The sequence below is a fragment of the Coregonus lavaretus genome (assembly GCF_964263955.1).
Source record: "Coregonus lavaretus genome assembly, chromosome: 2".
Classification (NCBI taxonomy): domain Eukaryota; kingdom Metazoa; phylum Chordata; class Actinopteri; order Salmoniformes; family Salmonidae; genus Coregonus; species Coregonus lavaretus.
In genome coordinates, this window is record NC_139989.1 from 34692888 (window position 1) to 34715149 (window position 22262).

Below are 22262 nucleotides of genomic sequence, written 5' to 3' on the forward strand. Positions count from 1 at the left end.
GGGTCAAAATGATCACAAGAATCCCAGAACCACACGGGGGGACCTAGTGAATGACCTGCAGAGAGCTGGGACCAAAGTAACAAAGCCTACCATCAGTAACACACTACGCCGCCAGGGACTCAAATCCTGCAGTGCAAGACGTGTCCCCCTGCTTAAGCCAGTACATGTCCAGGCCCGTCTGAAGTTTGCTAGAGTGCATTTGGATGATCCAGAAGAGGATTGGGAGAATGTCATATGGTCAGATGAAACCAAAATATAACTTTTTGGTAAAAACTCAACTCGTTGTGTTTGGAGGACAAAGAATGCTGAGTTGCATCCAAAGAACACCATACCTACTGTGAAGCATGGGGGTGGAAACATCATGCTTTGGGGCTGTTTTTCTGCAAAGGGACCAGGACGACTGATCCGTGTAAAGGAAAGAATGAATGGGGCCATGTATCGTGAGATTTTGAGTGAAAACCTCCTTCCATCAGCAAGGGCATTGAAGATGAAACGTGGCTGGGTCTTTCAGCATGACAATGATCCCAAACACACCGCCCAGGCAACGAAGGAGTGGCTTCGTAAGAAGCATTTCAAGGTCCTGGAGTGGCCTAGCCAGTCTCCAGATCTCAACCCCATAGAAAATCTTTGGAGGGAGTTGAAAGTCCGTGTTGCCCAGCGACAGCCCCAAAACATCACTGCTCTAGAGGAGATCTGCATGGAGGAATGGGCCAAAATACCAGCAACAGTGTGTGAAAACCTTGTGAAGACTTACAGAAAACGTTTGACCTGTGTCATTGCCAACAAAGGGTGTATATAACAAAGTATTGAGAAACTTTTGTTATGGACCAAATACTTATTTTCCACCATAATTTGCAAATAAATTCATTAAAAATCCTACAGTGATTTTCTGGATTTTTTTTCTCATTTTGTCTGTCATAGTTGACGTGTACCTATGATGAAAATTACAGGCCTCTCTCATCTTTTTAAGTGGGAGAACTTGCACAATTGGTGGCTGACTAAATACTTTTTTCCCCCACTGTACATATAACTAGGAATAAAGTGACTAGGCAACCGGATAGATAATAAACCGTAGCAGCAGCGTATGTGATGAGTCTAAAGAAGTTGGTGCAAAAAGGGTCAATGCAGATAGTGTGTGGTAGTGTGATGGATGGAGAGGGAGCCTCACCAGAGAGGATGGCACAGGGCCACTTAACCTCCCCTCTTACCGAGAGGAGACACGTCCCAGACAGCGTTCATGCAACCGAGAATGTCAGCTTAAAGTCGAAAGAGAAAAGCGAGTGACTCATGTTTGCTACTAATCCATGGTGTGTGTCAGTAAATATCACTGTACTAGTCAGAGATAGAGAGTGGCACTTGTTTTCCTGATTGTCATCACACTCACACAGAATTGTTGTATTATGGTATTGTCAGAAAGTCAAGGAAGAGGCCTGTTTTGCCGAACGCCCTCGCCGGCTCTGAGCGCTTATTGAAATGAGTCGTAAATAAATGTAACATGTCTTGTTATTTCTAAAGAACCTTGTCTGTGTTTCTGGAAGTCAGAAGGGGCACTTCACATGCCCTCTGTGAGAGTGTTGTTATATTACACACACACACATCATGTTTTGTGTGGGAGAGACTTCTTGTCAGAGCTCCTGTCCTGGTTTTAGTTTTTTTGATTTTACTTGTGTGTTTTCCTGTGTGGGTGTTTCTGTGAACGTCAGTGTTATTGGTTGTCCCTGTACTGGTGCTTTTCCACTGAGGCTTACCCCTACACCAGTAGGTCGCCAGTGTTTTATGTTAATGTAAGCTCTAGTGTAATTGTTTCCATAAAGAGTGTGACACTAAGACTTGGGGCGAGCAGAACCAAGAACCTCTGCATCATTCAAGACAGTATCTCTCTCCCGCTCGCTCTCTCTCTCTCGCTTTCTCTCTGTGTCTTGAGTGAAAGAGAGGGAGCGAGAGAGAATGTGATTGTGGCTACTTCCTGCTTCCTGTTCCTGTGTGGATCACAGAAAGGAGCGGGGAGACTCATTGTTGGTACAGCAGCAGGCAGGCAGCAGCCAAAACTCCTCCCTCTGTCCCTTCCCCTCTCTCTCTCACCCTCCCTCTCCACAGTCCTACAACACACAGCATTCTCCCTCTCCTTCTCTCTCCATAGCCCTACAACTCATGGTTCATTCTCTCTTCGCTCCACTGCCCCCGGTGGCTGACTGTAGTACTGCAGTACTTGGCCTACTACAGTACTACCCATCCCCCACACTCACCACAGCCCATGTGGAATTTCTTTAATTTAAAAAAGAGACTTGGGGTAGAAAATAGCACTGTTAATTTAAAATGAACAGGATAAACAGTGGATTCAGGGGTCCTGGTCCAGATTTGTGTTTATTTTGTTAGACAGGAAGAGTTAATTGTTTCTCTCCTATAACTTGTCTTTGGTTCCCCACCACCTTCCCTCTCCGCAATGGCCTTGTATATAGGTCCATGTGTGCTTTTTTTTTTGCTAATCGGAGTATATAATACAGCACCTATGAGTAGATGATTATTCAGTCCCATGTGTTACTGCTCACTGGCTACCTTCATGGAACTGGCCACGTCACACTTCAGGGACCTTTTCCTATATCACACTACAAATGGAAATGGTAGGCTGCCTTACTTTCGTTTTCCTACAGTTGTGTGTGTGTGCGCTAATTAGTCTGCATGTGTGATTGTGTGCTAATGAAGAGAGGGAGTATACAGTGCATTCGGAAAGTATTCAGACCCCTTGACTTTTTCCACATTTTGTTACGTTACAGCCTTTATTCTAAAATGGATTCAATTGTTTTTGTCCCTCATAAATCTACACACAATACCCCATATTGACAAAGCAAAAAGTGGTTTTTAGAAAATGTTTGCTAATTTATTTAAAATAAAAAACAGATATCACATTTACATAAGTATTCAAACCCTTTACTCAGTACTTTGTTGAAGCACCTTTGGCAGCGATTACAGAGTCTTCTTGGGTATGACGCTACAAGCTTGGCACAAATGTAATTGGGGAGTTTCTCCCATTCTTCTCTGCAGATCCTCTCAAGCTCTGTCAGGTTGGATGGGGAGCGTCGCTGCACAGCTGTTTTCAGGTCTCTCCAGAGATGTTCGATCGGGTTCGAGTCCGGGCTCTGGCTGGGCCGCTCAAGGACATTCAGAGACTTGTCCCGAAGCCACTCCTGCGTTGTCACGGCTGTGTGCTTAGGGTCGCTGTCCTGTTGGAAGGTGAACCTTTCGCCCCATTCTGAGGTCATGAGTGCTCTGAAGCATGTTTTCATCAAGGATCTCTCTGTACTGTGCTTCGTTCATCTTTCCCTCAATCCTGATTAGTCTCCCAGTCCCTGCCGCTGAAAAACACCCCCACAGCATGATGCTGCCACCACCATGCTTCACCGTAGGGATGATGCCAGGTTTCCTCCAGACGTGAAGCTTGGCATTCAGGTTTCATCAGACCAGAGAATCTTGTTTTGGCAAACTCCAAGCGGGCTGTCATGTGCCTTTTACTGAGGAGTGGCTTCCATCTGGCCACTCTACCATAAAGGCCTGATTGGTGGAGTGCTGCAGATATGGTTGTGCTTCTGGAAGGTTCTCCCATCAGCACAGAGGAACTCTGGAGCTCTGTCAGAGTGACCATCGGTTTCTTGGTCACCTCCCTGTCCAAGGCCCTTCTCCCCCGATTGCTCAGTTTGGCCGGGCGGCCAGCTCTAGGAAGAGACTTGGTGGTTCCAAACTACTTCCATTTAAGAATGATGGAGGCCACTGAGTTCATGGACCTTCAATGCTGAAGACATTTTTTGGTACCCTTCCCCAGATCTGTGCCTCGACACAATCCTGTCTCGGAGCTCTACGGACAATTCCTTCGACCTCATGGCTTGGTTTTTGCTCTGACATGCACTGTCAACTGTGGGACCATATATCTGGGACCATCTTGTTTCCATTGATCATCCTTGAGATGTTTCTACAACTTGATTGGAGTCCACCTGTGGAATATACAATTGATTGGACATGATTTGGAAATGCACAGACCTATATATATATATCTCAAGGATGATCAATGGAAACAAGATGGACCGGAGCTCAATTTTGAGATTCATAGCAAGGTCTGAATACTTATGTAAATAAGGAATTTGTTTTGTAACTTTTATTTATACATTTGTAAAAAATCCTGTTTTCGCTTTGTCATTGTGGGGTACTGTGTATATTGATGAGGATTGTGTGTAGACGCTTTGGGGCATTCATCTGAATGTGTGACATGAAATCTCTCTGAGTCTTCGAAATACATTTTCTATTTTACATTGCCACATTGTGAAAACAGCATATTTAGCTAAACCAGTCCTCCTAGGCCTACGTCTTCCTCCTAGGCTTAAGTCTCTGTGTCGGTATAAGAGATTCTGGGAGCGAGAACAATAGCCCCTTCTAAACAAAAAGTGACCTTGTTTGGTTGGTCTGTATCGATTATTGATAGCTGTAAAGAGGGTGAGAATGAAAGCCGTAGGGTGTTTGGGAGGGTATTGAACCAGTGTTGTGTCCCAAGTGACACCCTATCCCCTATATAGTTCACTACTTTTGACTATGGGCCATGGTCAAAATGGGCCATGGTCAAAATGAGTGCACTAAATAGGGAATAGGGTGCCATTTGGGATGCACACATAGTGTGTTGAAAGGTTGTCCTCTAAATTCCAGTCAGTGTAAATGAGGAGATGGAGGGAGGGAGAAAAGGAGGGGGTGGGGAAGGAGGAGGGGGGCCTGTAGCAGCAGAGGCCTCACTGGTCTCCAGCCATCTCACCAGACTGATAGGAAAGTGGGTTATGTAACACTGGCTCTATAGAAAGAACATAGCAGCCCTCTCTTTTTTTTTCTCGCTCTAACTCTACATGCCCCTTCACTTTCTCAGTTTCTGATCATCTCTCTCTTCCCTACCCTCTCTTTTACCCCCATTGCACTGATTTCTTGCCCCTGTCACCCCCTCCCACCCTCGTTTCTCTCTGTCTCTCTCCCTCCCTCTTTCTGGGACAGAGTGTGATCGAGGGTAATCTTGAGTCATGTCACAGAGTTCAGAGACCTCTTCCTACCCAAAATGTCCTTCGCTCACAGCGCAATCATGTCGAAATCTTGGCTTGAACACAGCACATTCAGGGTTGGGGAGCCAACTACTAGGCGTGCAGACCCAGGTGTAGAACACATGGGAAGGGGATTCAGTGGAAAGATGGCAACTACAGGTTTGTAACTAGGTACATGTTGTGCTGCTACTGCTATTGAAATGTAAGAACACTAACAAAGTCGAGCAGCTTGGGGAGCCAAGAGAAAGTGTCGATTTAATTAGACTAAATGTCATCAGTCACTGGGGGACTGGAAGTGTGTGTGTGTTAGGAATGGGCATTTGATTTCACTATTCGAATAATATCGTGAATGATTTTGATTTCACTATTCGAATAATATCATTCATTTTCTAATTCAATGGGGACTTGCTCGCGTAACTCAGGAGAGGTGGTGCACTTTGCTTGTTGGAAGGAGGGAGAGGGGGATTTTCCATTGATTAGAAATCTCCCACTTCACTTGCTACACAAAGAGCCTCTGACTGTAAAGCTTCTTTGATTGACCGACAACAACAAGCTAGAGGCGTGAATAGTGTCTAGGCTACCGGTGCGTCTTTTTTATGGGGCGCATTCAGAAAAACTGTCATAAAACTGTTGTTTAATAAAAATGTTGTATGGTCTGTCCTGGAATGTAGCAATGTCACACAGATAATGAAATCAAATTTTAGACAAAGCCTTAAAAAAATATATACACTTCAGTAACCGAGTACTAATGCCGTTCGAATAACCGTGCCCATCTCGTATGTGTGTGTGTGTGTGTGTGTGATGGCTTACATTTTAGATGTAATAACGAAGGTCTGTGGCTAGTGTTGAGTGGAGGTGGGTGGATGTTTTTGAGGCTTTTTTCAATTACTGTTATTTGTGTGACGCACCTTTTACTTCATTCCAAAAGGCCTTGTCACTGACCTTCATAGCCCTCACTGACCTTCCTCCAAACAAGCAATCACACTACCCACACACAATCTCTCTCTCTCACTCACACACACACCCTTCTCTCCTGCCTCTACTCTGACCCTGTCCTCCTCTCTCTCTGCCCTACAGATGGAGACGTGCGGAGGGGCGCTACGCGGTGGATAGGGCCTCCATAGTCAGCCACTGGAACTGGCTGCAGGCCCACGTGTCCGACCTGGAGTATCGCATCCGCCAGCAGACCGACATCTACCGCCAGCTTCGCTCCAACAAGGTCAGCACCGCCACCACACAATAAATACAACACTGGTTTTTAACACTGATTACATTTTTTTTGTTTAGTAATTAAATGTTTCTCTATGATCAGCACCCTCAGTCTCAGCCACCTGGGTTGCCCTGGCAACAAGCCCAATAGTGGAGGGGGAGGGGGCGAACCTGGTGAAAGTCATGATGTCATTGGTAGATGGGGATGTAGAAGCAGGTCATGTGACCTAACATGTCTCTCGCACCCCACGCTCAAAGTAGCTCAGCTCACACCTCAACGACAGATGAGAAAAGTGGGAATGCTTTTCTATTCTGTTCTTGTCAAGAGTATGGTGCGCACCTCGATACCTCTGACATGTCAGTCTGCTTTTATCCCTCACTCTCTTCCCCGCTCTTATCCTCTGCTTCTTTCTTTCTCTTTCTTTCTTTCTCTCACTTCATCCATCCAACAGTAATTTCCCAGTGGAATATCATAGCCTTCCTGGTAAAATCTATAGCAAATTGTCTCAACAGCTTGTTCATGGTGCCCCTTACCTTGTCTGTGGCTACACCAAAACCAGTTACTTTGGTGCAAAGCCACAGTTATCTCTGGTATTATGAATCAGAAGGACTGAAGAGCTCACCCTGGCCTATCTGCGCTCTCGTAGGGTTCCATAATGCTGGCAGAGACCTCCCTCTTTGACGTGTCACCCGAGGACGGGGAGGTGAAGGCGGAGCCTGTTGGTTGCCCGGTAATACAGGTAAATGAGTCTGACGATGTAACTGTCCAATCAGATCCTCAACAAGCCTTTGTCTTAATTTCTTAGACATCAAATCGCATGTCCTAAACATGCCCTAATTTTCGGTGAACATGTCCAAAATTCAATTAGTACTACATCCTCTTAAGTCATGTAGTATAATGTACTGTATCATAGCGAAAGGGAGAACAAATGCGAGTTTTCCACTTAGTGTGGTCCCTCCTTACCAGTTCAGGGGAGAAAGAGAAGAGGGAGGGAGGGAGAGATGACAGCGCTCAAGATGGCACCCTGGCACTGTGCCCAAAAATAGAGAGATGGGAACAAGACTCGCCCACAGAACCCCAACCAGCCTCCGGGACTTAGGGGGGAGGGGGGGAGGTCCCAAAACAGTGGTGGTCTTTGTTTTGTCATGCCAAGTGTGTTGACCTTTCTATCCATTCAGTTGTGGCCCGATGAATTCACTAGGAGCCCATTCAACTGTTCTGGGCTAGGCTGTAGTGGAATGGAGTTGAGGAGGTTGGGTTGGAAGAGAGTTTAGAAGGGGAGTTCAATGGTAGCCGTGCCAACCTTGTCTTTGGTTCCAGGAGTGCGGCTCAGACGGTGGGGCGGAGGGTCCCGGATCGGTCTCCGTGGAAACGGGCCCGAGGAAAGGATGCACGTCCGGGAGACAGGTTAACGGGATCATCAACAGGTACGACACGACCGAATGAACCCTCTTACCCGTCCAGTGTGTGGATCCTGCAGCAAGGCCTCCTCAATGCCAACCACTCTGTCTGAACAAAGGGGGGGGGTTGTGTGAGGGGACATGATCCATGTGGGAATTGCAGCTGCTCATTGTCCTTCCCAAACATACTACAGGGTTTTTACACACAGCACTGTACAAACATGACAAACATGTACATACATGTGTCCATGCTGCAGCCATGCTGCAGCCATTGTTTTCCTCAAGTGGAATGCAGAACTGTGACTGGAAGTTATTTGTGTCATACATGAAAAATAATTATGTCACTGAGTAATATGTATTCACACTCATTATAGTGATAAATGGGATGGGAGTTTTCCCCCATACTGTTACATTGAGACCTACCAAATAAGCTACTCAATGGACAATCAAAAAAATAAATCCATAATTATCATTATGAACATTATCAGTAGTAGTAGTATTATGCTGAGTCATGTATTGCAATGTTGAAGAGTGACTGTCCCTCCCTTCCCTCCAGCTTATGGCGTGGGTCTATAGACCTACATTGTCCATATTTATTAGTGCTGAGCGATTAACTGAAATGTTGGTTATTTTTTGGGTTTTAAACAACTAGTTGACAGACATCGGTTCAATTATTTGAATTCCATTTTGTTCTGTTTTTTTCTGTGAGCTCAATGCGCACATTGCACAGTTTCTCTAGAGATAAATCAGATCCAGCCTGAACTGTGCGATGTAGTAGGGAGTTGTAGTTTCCAACAGGCCATTATTCTACATAGTTTAGCTCATAAAATGTGGTAATTTACTAAAATGAGCATAATCCATTTTACATCTACTTGTCCGGTCTCTGTTTCTTTTATGTCTACTATGGAAGAGGCAGAATGAGCGATTGTGAGGGGATATAGAGAGCAGCTGTTGCTTTGTGAGGTGTCGCTACCTGAAAATACATGATCTAAGTGATTGATAGTTGGTATTCAGCTGTCATAGTATGCCTTATTTACTTTGAAGAACTACAAAATAGTGATTTTGTCAGACAGCATAGGCAGCAGCTCTACAGAGATGAGATGATGACTTGGTATTAAATAATAAAGTAATAAAAATGTAATATACACAACTGAAATATTTTATTAAAGTAATGTGAATATATTATGCTTAATAAGTGATAAGCAGTAATGATGGGCAGTCACTAGCATCATGGGACTTTTATTAATTGTTTTATTCTGTGTTACAGCATTCAACCCAAATAATCGAAACCGAAAATGTGATTTTTTTATTTATTTATATAATCGAACCGAAACCGAACCGACCTCGAAAAGCACTAATCACTCGGCACAAATATTTATCAGCAGCTCATGGATCTAGATGCACTGCTGTGCACAGGGTTTCGCTTTCTATTTTCGTGTAGCATAGTATTGATGAGTGACTGTCCCTCCCCCTTCCTCCAGCCTGCGGCCTGCTTCTCCAGAGTGTTCTGACCTGGAGGAGCAGCTGAGGAAGCAGCCCTCGTCCCAGCCCCAGCCACTGTGCTCCCCTCAGGATGACACGTGTGTGGCGGCCCGCACACGCCCCCTCCTCAGCTGCAAGAGACGACGCCTCGTCAGGCCCAGCACTGTCACCAACCTCAACCGCAAGGTTGGTGTGTGTGTGTGTGCACGCTTTGCTGTTTGTGTGTGTGTTCTATCGTGTGTGTGTGTGTGTGTAATATTGTTTGTGTGTTGGCTTTCACGGCTACATTGTCATTTAGTGTGTTTTTTGCTTATTTTTTTTACTGGGTAGTGAATGAGTGTATTGTTTGGGCTAGTATGACTGTCAGTGTCCTTGAACTACAGAGTGGTTGGCTGATATTTTGTGTGTGTGTATAGCCTATATATTTATGTGTGTGTTTATATGGATATGCCATCTGCAATGTGTGTCCTTTTACTCATGGGTGGTGGATTGGTGTGTGTGTTTATTTGTTAATGTGTAATTGTGTTTCGTAAGCAACTTTTCATAATACTACATGGCTCGACATTAACGCTTGTCCGCAAGTTAAAATAATTCACTCAAATCACAATATCAAACAATTACTCACATCAGAATTGGACCAGAGTATCATCCACATGCGTTGTTGTGCACTGTTCTCCCAATTTCTGCAGAGCGCATCAGAATATAATTGTATTGCATTGACAGGCTGGGTATGTCAATCACTTTTAAAGATCAAAGTGCAGAGCTGCATGTAGCCACATTAGCACATTTGTTCATATTCCTTGCTAGTTAGTGAGCTATTTGCCCAGTTATAGCTCATTTCTGGTCAGCAAACAGGGTTCTTATGGTCATGAAAATCCTTGAAAAGTCATGGTGTGGGCATCACCTGGTGTGTGCCAGTGTGATTGGGCCCCAAGGAGAGAGAGGGAGACGTTACAGCAGGTAGGCCTATAAAATATTGATAGACAACCAATAAACTAGATAGCCAATTCAAAACATATCGTGTTGCCTGGCTAGTTATCTTGGTAGTTAACTATTTAGCTAAAAGCATCTATTAATGTCATTGTCATGTCCGATGTCCTAAAAAAAACGTTCCAGCAGCACTCGTCGTGAATAATGAACGAGTGTGTTAATAAACCAAACCAAAATAGTCCTGTTGTAAAACCGCCTCTCAAGCACTCAAAATTGGGAGTTGTGTAGCTCAGTTGGTAGAGCATGGCGTTTGCAACGCCAGGGTTGTGGGTTCGATTCCCACAGGGGGCCAGTATGAAAATGTATGCAGTCACCTAACTAACTGTAAGTCGCTCTGGATAAGAGCGTCTGCTAAATGACTAAAATGAAGAAAAAAAAAATGTTAAAATTAAATAAATCTGACACATTTGGAAAGATTATATTAAGCATTGGCCATGTCATTCTGTCAACGTTAAGATATTGGTATGGTTGACCTATCCCAAATGACACATGACTCCCAATGCTGTCAAGTAGATCTCCACTGAAACCTGAATATTTTAGCCTTACAAGGCAGATAAACATGTCTTCAATTAGTTACCTTGCTTTGAGGTAGCCAACCTTAGCCATTTGATCCCTGATTCATTCAATTAAGTATTTAGTTGTAATTGTAATGTTGCAATATATTTTTGGCCAACCATCCTCCAGGAAAGCCTTAAAGGGGCAGTGTTCTATTTTGAGACAGGCTTGAATATGCAAAGAAGCCTATTGGCAGAGGGTAGCCTACATTTTTGTGATTCTCTGTATGGTAATAATAATGATAATTGTATTTTGTAAAGTGATTCCTTGCATCATACAACACAATTTGAAGTCACCCTTTTGGCCCGTTGTGTTACAGACCATCATTATTTGGGTGACAAGTGAATTGAGCTTTCGGACAAGTACAAAATCAGTCCTACTTGTCCAAAGGACAAGCGCTAAAAAAGTTAATGTATGCCAGTCTGTGTGTCTTGATTTACAAGTGTGAAAGGACATGCGAGCATCTGTGTTTGTACTAGCATTGAGTGTGATTACATGTGGGGAGTGTTTGTCAATGTACTAACTACAGCATATGGGTTAGTGGTGAGTGATCATCAGCCCTCCACACCAGAACATTTAAGGATCTGCATTAGAACGCTCATAGTGAGAGAACACACCCTCAGTGTGTATATAGGATAGATGTCTTCTACCTCTGTGTTCTCCAAAGAGGTCTATTCCTTCATGTGGCCTTGGAACAGGTGGCTAGTCTCCCGACGACACAGGCAGGGCTGAATGCTGCTGACTCCTGTTCTGTTAAAAGCAGAGGTGTTGTTTTATCTCAGACTAGGAGGAGCCGCCTTACAGACACCCACAATTCAAAAAAGGTTTGACTGGACAAGGGGAGCTTATCCTAGATCAACACTCCTACTCTGTTCAGTAAAAGGAAACGCTGCCATAACGTGAAGGTGCTGTGAACAAGCTCTCCTCTCAGCTCCTAGTGTTTCAGATAGTTGCTAAAGCAAAAAACTAAACAGGGACTCTGGCTTATCTTGGTAAACCAGCACCACCGCAGTTTCAAAGGCTTAGCCTACGTTATGGCAGTAAAAGCTAAGCTAGTGGTGCTATGTATGTTTGAATGTTTTATTTCTTAAACAATTGAATCTGGTCCGATTTTGATTGCCTTACAAGAAGGCAGGCGTTGTAGAAAGTACCTATGTTCGCAGCGGTTAAATTTTTAGAGACATTAGACCCAGAGTTGATATTGTGCAACAGTATGTTGTTGTTGGAACAGGAATATGATGACTAGTTTTGTCCGAGCTACGTCAGAGACTGTTTCCCTCTGTTGTGTACATGTTTCCCATGTGTCTGGATCTTTTACGTTTGTCCTTGTTATTGTATTGAGAATTTGCGCTCAGACTCAATTACTTAGGCCTACCTGGTTAAATAGGTTTAAAGAATCATCCCCCTTTCCTTCCCCTCCCTCCCTCCCTCTCTTCTCCAGGGCCAGAGGATGGGCGTCCCGGGTCCTCGCTGTGGCTGCGAGGTCAACCCCCAGTGTATGACGTGTGGCGGCCGCACCCCCTCCTCCTCCGACGTCCAGTATGAGCGCCCTCTACTGGAGAGGCTGTCCCAGTTCGACCCCTGCGTGCACCCCATCCTCTCCCTCACAGACGGTAAGATTGATCGGTTTGTTGATGGATTGATTGAGTTCATAAAAATACATCCAAACCAGCTCCAGCTGGAGACAACATTGCATTAAAAAGGGTATGCCTAATAGCTACGTGCGCCACATCTTCTCTCTCACAGTTGTAAGTAGCTCTGCCCTCGTCATGCCCTATGTCAAGGGTCAGGGGTTGGCTAACAAGGGACGGGTTGCTGTGCCATCCTGTGCTTGCTGGGTAGTGGAGCAGCATAGTTGGTTTATAAGTGATAAAGATCCAGTATTGAATACTAGGCCATTATATAGACTATTTTCTAGGTAGAATTTGGGATGTAGCTTTGATGTATCGAGAACATGCAGCACCACGAGCTTCAATCCAATCAAGGGTCATTGTTCCACACATTTCATATAACATATATTTAATTCTCACTGATTTCCACTAGTGAGCTCCCTCCCACACTTCTCTAATGCTGTAGTAAAGGCCTGTTTCTGGGCCTGTAATGTGGGCCTGCCAGTGCTAAGATTAAAGGCAGGGGGAAATAGGAAGCGGTCCAAATCCTCAGGGGAGTCTGCGGGGGTGGAGGGGCTTCTTGAGCTTCCAGTCTGGACCTGCCGAAGTCCTCCCCCTGGTGGATTGAGTGAGAAATCCACTCTGACGCTCTGTCAAGGCACTGCTGCTCACTGCATCCACCCTCCCCCTCTCGCAGTCCCAGATGTGCCTTTTCCACATGAGAGGAGCTAGCTAGGCCTGAGATATGTGAAAGCGTCAAAAGTCTGCAGTGTAATGAGGTGTAAAGGACTGGCTGGAGATGGATGGTGCAGTCAGAACTAGGTCAACTGGTGAGAGGGGATGGTTGGTGGTTGAAAAGCCAATGCAGTCTGACCATGCGATGCTACTGTCTGTAGGTGGTAGCGAGGGGTCCAATATGGCTGCTGTAGCTGTTACACACAATGGTGTTGGCCTTTTTAATAGTGCACAGTTGATGGGGTTTGTAGTTTTTACAAGTTTGATCTGATCTGTAGTTCCCCTAGAATATATGCCTATGCAGTTGTCAACACCTGATTGGTGCTTTGTTTCTATTTTGCCGGGCCAATGTGCCCTGTTTAGGTGTAGGTTTATTTGAACATCTTGCTACATATGCAGAAACAAACATAACATTTGATGTCATACAATGTAAAACACAAGTAAAATATTATGATCAGCCTAACTATGTACAATGCATTCTCAATAAATAAACATAGTTTGAGAGCTCTTGCCAAGAGCTTATAAAGATATATTTTTTTATAATGTAAAAGAAAAAAAGGTTTTCTGCTGCTAACCACAAATCCCCTCCCTCTCCCTCTGTTTGTGTAGACGTGACAATGAGTCTGCACCTGCAGCGCGTCCTCAAGTCCCACTGGAACAGCCGGCCCCTGGAGAAGATGAAACCCCTGAAGAAGCTCTCCCTGAAACACAAGCTCTCCACGGGACGCCTCCATGACCCCTCCGCCTCCTTCACCTCCAAAGACAAACACAAGATGACCAACTCCCTCCTCTCCACAGTCCGTAAGTAAAGCCTCATCACCTCTAAAAGCCTGAGACTTTAAGCCAAGCACCGGGGTATTGCCTCACAGTGGGAAAGGCTCGTATAGCCATTTGTCCCTAAGCATGTTAATTTTCTACACCTTAAATGTTGTGTAATACAATAGATTAAAATGTACACTGTAAGGTGATGTATAGGAAGGATCTCTTAGTTTTGCAAAGCTCTTGAGATATGTTCAGTATTGGCTGTTCATATACCAGTGTAACAACACGAAACGTAAGAGGCCCCACCAGCCTGAAATTTGACCATCCTACATAACAAGCCTTTATTTTGTTTGGTACTCTGTTGTATTCAGGTGTGAGTGTGTGGCCCAGCGTTTCCTGGTAAATACAGTGACTCAGCTGCCTAAATGACAAAGCAGTGTAATTGATAAAGAAGCTTAGGAAGTTTTCTGCTTTGAATGCATGGACCCTATTCAGAGAGCACAGATGGATGGAACATGATACACTGATAATAATTTCATTACAACGTTACATAATTAATGCTCAGTGCTCTCCAGAGCTCTGCAGCACAATGTTAAAATGTAGATTTCTAAGCCAGTTTTGTTCGCATTTTTACTCTCACGCAGACCTACTCACAGACCTTGCCGAAAATATGACCGCTTTAGTGTTGTGGTGGGGTCTAGTTTATGAGGATGTTTTTACAGTCAATTAACACTGTTAGACAAAATCAGAACTATATATTGACTGGTCGTGGCTAAAGTAGAAAATGTATTCATATAATAGACAGTATATCTGTGTGTGTGTATACAAAACATACACACTGCCTAACCCTCCATGTTGCTCCATCCTCCTCCCCAGGCCTGTCTCATCACAAGGTGCGTTCAGAGAAGCTACACAGGCAACAGCTGGACAGCCTGCTGGGGTCCACCAAGCTGGAGGGCCGCCCCCACTACCGAGGGGAGCGGGGCCACGGGCCCTACGACAAGAGCCACGCACGCAAGAGGCCCCGAGAACACTCACTGTCTCTGGACAGGATGGACAGTAAGTTGCCTGCAGTCTATTTATTTTCCTATCTCTCTCTTTCTTTCTCTCTGCCTCCCTCTCTCTAAGCACCTCTTTCTTAGCTTGGGCAGCTCAAATGAGTTCTGAAGGGTTCTCCCTCAGGTAATTGTCGCACCGCTCAGACAATTTTTGTTTTGTTTTTCACTGTACGTTTGACCCTTTCCATCTCGCTTACACCTTTTACAAGGTCCATCTTCTTTAATCAGTATACATTTTATCCAGTGTCAGTTACGGATTTTTTAAAGGCTTGAGTACTTGAGAGATGGATGTATATCAGTCGGGAGGATTCTAGGGTATTTCATGATTTTCTCTACTGAGAGGAGCTTGCTGTCAAACGTTGGTTTGGTTATTACAAAGAAATGTATTGCATTAGATCTCTCTAGAGCTATCTCGCTCTCTCCTCAGACACCCCTAAGCTGTACCTGGATGGGGGCAGTCTGTGCCCGTCCCTATCTGCTGGGCTCCACACCCCCACCCACAGCTCCCTGCTCCGACAGCTGTCAGCCTCCTCAGAGACCTGCTCCATGCCCTTCACCCCCTTCAGTAGCAGCCTGAGGGACAACAGCACCCCGGTACGATACACACACATCTGGCCTGTACATCTGTGTGCGTATGTGTGTACTGTGTGATTGAAACAATAATGGTGAAGTAATCATGGTAGAAGTACCTAGAAGTTGGATTGACAGTGACTGACCCTGCTCCCCTTCTACCCCGTACAGCATCAGCCCATCCGCAGGAGGAGGGGAGAGAGCTCCTTTGACATCAACAACATCGTCATCCCCATGTCTGTGGCTGCCACCACCCGCGTGGAGAAACTGCAGTACAAAGAGATCCTCACCCCCAGGTACGCAAGACACAAAATGGCCGCCATGCCTACCTCGGCATGAGGAAGTTGCCTAGAGACAGGAAACTAAGCACAGATCCAGTTTGTGGATTTCCCCCGTCTAATAGATTAATAACGGTTAGGATGTGGGACTGTAATGCTGATCCTAGATATGTCCAGAAGGGCAAATAGCAATAGTTAGGATATGATTTCGGGGACTGTAAGCTGATCCTAGATCTGTGCCTAAGAGAGACTGCTCAGAGCCACGCACATCAGCTGTACACTCACACACACACACTCGCACGTTGGTGGTAAATTACTGATGTATTAATTATATGGCTTCCATTTTGCAGTTGGAAGGAGGTTGACATTTGTGCTAAGCCAATCGCTGAGGAGGCTGACATTGAGGAGGTAAAAAGGATTTTCTCTTAATATAGGATACCAATATCTATTTTGACCTTTTCAGAATCTCAATTGGTGTAGTTTACTGATGCAGACCAGAAGAATAATTCAGTTGCAGTGTTGTCCAAAGATGTCAAACATCTAGATAGAGCTGCCACCAACCTCCAAATAACTGCTTCCTTTACACTATATAGCTCTAATGCAATACATTTCATGGTAATAACCAAACCAACGTTTGACAGCAAGCTGCATTCATCAAGTGTTACAGCACTAACTTGGAGGGCTGATCTTTCTCTCCCTCAAGGTTGAGGACCTGACAGACAATGCGTTCTCCCAGCTGCACCAGCCCTGCGAGGACCAGGAGCGTTCCCGCTGGAGTTGGACGGCCAGCGCCATCGCCAAGAGGAGAGGCAGCCGGTCAGTGACACACACACAACAATACACCCCCTACCCAACAACAATACACCCCCTACCCACAATATGAGTTGCAAGAACACCCCCCCCCCCCCCCCCCTACATGGTCTGCCATAATCCACCCACTCCCCATAACGCTCTCTACGTTAGCTTTTCCAAGAAGGAGTGGATGTGGAGGTTTTTCTAATTTCTTTATTAATCCAGCAATCAGTCCTTTTGGTGTGATCTGTAGCAGAGATGAGGTTCTGAGCTGCATATTGATTGTGATTCTCTTATCTCTGAGCCTGGGACAGTACGTTATACTGCAGTGCAGCACAGGGAACACCTTGGCATGTAGCCTAGCGGTTAAGAGCCTTGGGCCAGGCCGCTGGTTCTGATATCCCCGAGCGGATTAGGTGGAAAATCTGCCAATGTGCCCTTGAGCAAGGCACTTAACCCTAATTTCTCCAGGGTCGCCGTCAATAATGGCTGATCCCTGGCCTTGACCCCACTCTCTGAGGGTGTCTCAGGGGGAGTTGGGATATGCAAAAAAAAACAAAAACATTTCCATTTCACACACTTGTACAGGTTACCCACTTGTACATGCAGTGAAACAGGACAAATATAAGCACCCCCTATTTGACCTTTGGCCTTCTGGAATCTAGATGATAGGTTTCTCTACTTAAGGCTATTCTTCACCTTTCTGTTCAATTGAAGTCTAGCTGAAGATTTCATTTCTGTTCTTCATGTCAAGTTTACTCCCCTCTCCCCCCTTCCAGTTCGTATGTCAGTGGACGGTCGGACGGTCGCACCACTCCCCTGCAGGGTGGCACCAACCCCTCCACGCCGCAGCCCTCCTCCCCAGACACAGCCCACTTCCATGCCCTGCAGGACTACGGCAGTGCCGCCTCCCCCTGCTCCCCAGCCAGCCCCGACCTGCTGTCCTACCCGTACACCCCAGGGTGTTACACAGCGGGAGGGTACTCCTACACCCCTATAGGCTCCAGGGACTCCCACCGCCTGCTCTCCAACGAAGACACGCGCTGCTCCACGCCTGACGGCACCTACGAAGAACTGGTAGGCTCCCCATGGCACATACACTTTAATACTATACACACGTTCACACACTTCAGCTGTTTAATCAGTGTGTATGCCGTCTTTGTGAGTAATGTGGCAGATTGTAGAGGATATATGAGAAGGCACCAGGCCTTTGGGTATAAATGTACACAGACAGACCAATAATATTTGTGATAAGTGAGTGATAGCCCTGTGTTAAGCGGTGTGGTTCTTGTCAAGTCTCTGACGTGAGTTTCCTCTCTCCCTCTCCAGGTTCCCATCCCAGTACACCCGTGGGACCGGAGGAGCTTCCCCCTGGAGAGCGACCCACCACCGGAGCCCGAGGAGCAGCCAGGGAACGCCGAGGAGCGCCCCTACAGAACCATGCGCCACATCTCCGGCTGCAAGACGGGCTCGTCCAGGTCCGAGTCCGACACCGGGGGTCCCCCCTCGCCCCTCCTTTCCCCTGACGACAGCAGCAAGCAGAAAACCCCCTCCGTCACCACCCCCACCACTACTCTCACCAGACCCTCCCACCGATGAACGAAGGCTCTCACCGCATAAAGGACTCGCTACTTTTTCCTTTCACAAGACTCAAAACAAGAACTACATCAACAATGGAATAATGGACTCCTGTTGTTTGATATTCAAACATCAGTCAAATTCTTTCACAGTTTTTAGTGAACATAGACCGAGACCCCCATCAGAAATCAGTTTTGTTCTTTCTTTTCTTGGTCACTGAAATGGAAAAATATATAAAAGTGAAGGGAAAAGGAGAGAAATTAGACTGAAAGCTGAATTTGTGATGAGCAGGGCAATAGTTGCTTCCTGTTTCTGGGCCAATGGGCTGAGGGCTAAGCAGCCACTCAGGCAGTGTGTGTACCTTTCTATCCCCTACCCCATGTCAGTTTAAAATTGAGTAAAACAAAAAACAGCAATGCCTTGTTGTCATAGCTTGTATTTGTTGTGTCCCCTTGAATCAACCTAATAATATTTGTCCCTCCCCAGAGAACCGGAGTGAACCTGAAATGATCCAGTAAGCACTTGTTTTACAGAGCTGTAGTAGTAATCAGTTTGCCATTTTCCTTGAAGTCTGTCTGCTTTTCTTTCCTCTCTGTTTGTCTGCATTGGTATAGTTGTTTGATACATATAGGTTTAATAAGATATTTCCTTTCAACCCCGTCACATAGACTGATAGAACAAGTGGTTGTGAGCGGTGTATGAAATAAGTTTAGCACATCAAGTGACACCACCCTCAATATGAGATTACACATACACTAGTTTCAATAAATCATTCTATCAGCCAAACCAAAGTGAAACAAATAAATAATAATGTGGATATGTTAACTAATATAACGACAGAAAAAAAACGCATTACCTCTACTACATAGGAATTGTCCTGTAGAAATGGAGGGAGTTGATGTGAGTGTCTTTGTTCAACTGTGTGCATGTTGGATTTCTGTCTTCATTTTCTTTGTTGTGTGCGTGCTGTTATTTCACACTTTTCTGATTTGGTTTGGATAATGTGCAAGAAATCACTAAAGCGTGCAGTCAGGTTCCAATTACAAAGAAAGCTCCTCTGTTTTTGAATGTAGTATTTTGGCTTTATCTTGGATCAAGGCCCTTCAATATTCGCTCCACCTAAAATGTCTGTACCCTAGCTATTGACACGGGTTGGCGTAGTTCACATCCGATGCACTGTTTCCAGCTTGTAATACATAATTGCCATGTCACTCGGTATAGTAAAAGAAAACATGAGGGGAAAATATGTAAATGTACCTAATTCGACTCGGTCCTGTGTCACTATCCGTTTTTTGAACTGGACAAGGCAGATAATGTCAATGTACCTGTTGGCTTGTTAATGCAGTTCCACAATTGGATTAAAATCACTCACGCTCTAAGTCTTATTGGGGGTTCAAATGTCATGTTGGTTCAGTCAAATGCTTTTCATGTAACAATACAAACTCCCCAAGTGTGGGTTGTGTTCATTAGAGCAGACAAACGGAAAATGTTCTGAAAAGTTATGTAATGGTTAACGAAAATTAGCGATTCTTATTGGACAAGTCCAGGTAGCCCCTGCCTGTTATATTCCGTTTGGTGCCTACTGAACACGGCCCAGATCTGCCCAGTCAGCTGCCCTAGTTCCCAGCACCCCCTGCTTTGTCCCTCCCTGCACATGAAGTGGAGCATTGTACAGAAATCATCTAGACTAATCTCTCCATCTAAAAAGGCTTTTTATGTTCAATTCACTTGAAGTCAGAAGGCTGTGGTCATCACACACATATGAGGCTATGTAGGGCTTTATCAGTTGTGGAGTCACTTTGACCATGCCCATCTCACCAACCCTCCCACCCGCCTGGCCCTTTCTATTTGGTCACTTTGTAAGTCTGATTCATGCTCTGCCCCAGCAGTCAAACCCACCTGTACCTGTTAGTTAGCCAATCGTAAGCCTGCATCAACCTGTGCCCCAACCAATGCCCTGCTCTTGTTCCAATTACCGCTAGTTTGGAATCATGTCATGAGACGTGTGTCTCACAAGAAAAAAATATGAATGTGCGAGAGAGAAAAAATCCTTCAGATCACTGTTCAGTTGAGCCTTTATTATTTTGTCTCCACCCTCTTCCCTGATTCTGCTGTCTGTAATTTCAAGGAGGTAACATGAGGCATTCACTGGTGAATCCTTTGAATCATTCTCCCACAGGAGTCTGTCTGTCCACTAGTCCCCTTGGTCGGTCCAGACAGACAGACAGGACTCAATTTCTAGGGACCATCGATGCCTGTCCTTGTCCCCTTCCTTCTCCTCACAGAAGTCCCCCCCCCCCCCCCCGTCATGAATCATGATCAACTATGGTTTTCTGTCTGCGAGTGCGGATCGATGTACAATAGGGTTTGACTAGCGTTGAAAAGCCGATATTGTATTGTCTGGGCTATTTTCATACTTAGAATTTCCAACGTGGTGAATGGGGGTGGGTGAGTCGTTTATCCTTTAGCATGTAATAGTTTGTACAACAAAAAAAAAAAGTATATTTTGTAAATAACTTAACTGTGTTTGATGTTAAGGCTGTAGCTATCCTGATTGTATAGGGAGAAGACACGACAAGTACAAAATATTGAACACTTTTTCTTTATGCAGAGGCAAAAAAAAAAAAAGTTTATGGATGATTGACGAATCCGACGGGCAGGCAGCGTTTGTGCTTCTCAAAATAAAAGTGAATTATATTGTATCAACCTTGTGTTCCCTATGATCCTGTCAATTCTGTGAGCTTGTAAGTTCTACATGTGTAAAGCACTTACATATTTCACCAACAAGGTACGTTTGACAGGAAACACCCTAACTCCTTAGTGTCTTCACAAATGTAATGGGAAAGAAGAAACCTTTAACATTGCTGTTCCAATACTGACTTTATTTCCTAATCCACATTTACAGCAACAAGTATTATCCATGTAAACCAAATATTAATAAAATGCACATCACAATCACGACTGTCAAGATTAAACTGCAAACTCAGCAGAGAAGGAGAAACAAAACGGGTCATGGAGAGGAGGGAAGCTAGTTAACATATCATTGCTCCCTTTAAGAGGCAAAAAGGAAAAGTAATTTACTACACTGAAAAGCCCCAAATTACCCTGTATTTTCCACATTTTCTTTCCCTTTAGTTGAGTTAATGACAAGTCCTAGACCTACATACCACCCTCTGCACTAACTTTCTTCCCCTCGTCACGACAGATTTAACTACAGTACAATTAGCCATTTGCTTAAAATGTAAGTCATTTTAAGAAAATGTTTAAAGAATTATAAACCTTTTGAGTTTTTGCTGTCCTTTCAGACTAGTAAACCACTCCTTCAGATTCACTTACTGTATGTGGTTACTTGGAAAAACTAGAAGAGTGAGATTACGTTTCAATTTTCAGCTTATAAATAAGACTAATTTGGGAAAAACAGCCTTACACTTGTGCGTAACATTCACCACACACAAAGTGCATAGGGTTGTTTTATGGTACCTTTTCTACAATACAATAAAACCGTCTAAAAGGATATGTGGCCTAATGTGAGTATCAGTCTAAGTATCCCTACCTATATCTACCTCAATTTCCTGGTACCCTGTGTATATAGCCAAGTTATCATTACTCGTGTATTTATTCCTTATTTCTCTGCATTGTTGGGAAGGGCTCATAAGTAAGCATTTCACTGTTAGTCTACACCTGTTTACGAAGCATGTGACATAACATCTGATTTGAGTATTTTTGGGGCACTTCAACAGTGCAGAACTTTCGGTAGTTCATATGCTAAAATGTCTTATCTTTAATAGATTTGTTCTATCGTAACAATGAATATAATCCGCTTAACACCCTTTTTATATATCAGCACAGTACATATTGTTCATGTTGACCATGAGGAGGAAAGCCAGCAAGATATCATTGACTTACAGTACCAGTCAAAAGTTAACACCCCTACTCATTCCATGGTTTTTCTTTAGTTTTACTATTTTCTACATTGTAGAATAATAGTGAAGACATCAAAACTATGAAATAACATATGTAATCATGTAGTAACCCAAAAAGTGTTATAAAAAACATTTTGATTTGTTTATTTGAGATTCTTCAAAGTAGCCACCCTTTGCCTTGATGACAGCTTTGCACAGTCTTGGCATTCTCTCAACCAGCTTCATGAGATAGTCACCTGGAATGCATTTCATT

General features: G+C 44.5%; 1 protein-coding gene across 1 annotated transcript in view; it reads left to right on the forward strand.

Annotated features, from left to right (window-relative positions):
• Nucleotides 1–20788, forward strand: part of LOC311100451 (KAT8 regulatory NSL complex subunit 1-like) — a 102233-nt gene extending 81445 nt beyond the window's left edge. Inside the window, 13 exon segments of the mRNA XM_084141373.1 lie at nt 6144–6285; nt 6923–7015; nt 7597–7703; nt 9158–9344; nt 12145–12316; nt 13658–13849; nt 14687–14869; nt 15296–15462; nt 15610–15734; nt 16067–16124; nt 16420–16532; nt 17288–17585; nt 17838–20788. Coding sequence (XP_083997499.1) covers nt 6144–6285; nt 6923–7015; nt 7597–7703; nt 9158–9344; nt 12145–12316; nt 13658–13849; nt 14687–14869; nt 15296–15462; nt 15610–15734; nt 16067–16124; nt 16420–16532; nt 17288–17585; nt 17838–18107 — 2107 coding nt within the window. The 3' untranslated portion in view covers nt 18108–20788.
• Nucleotides 20789–22262: the final 1474 nt, after the last annotated feature.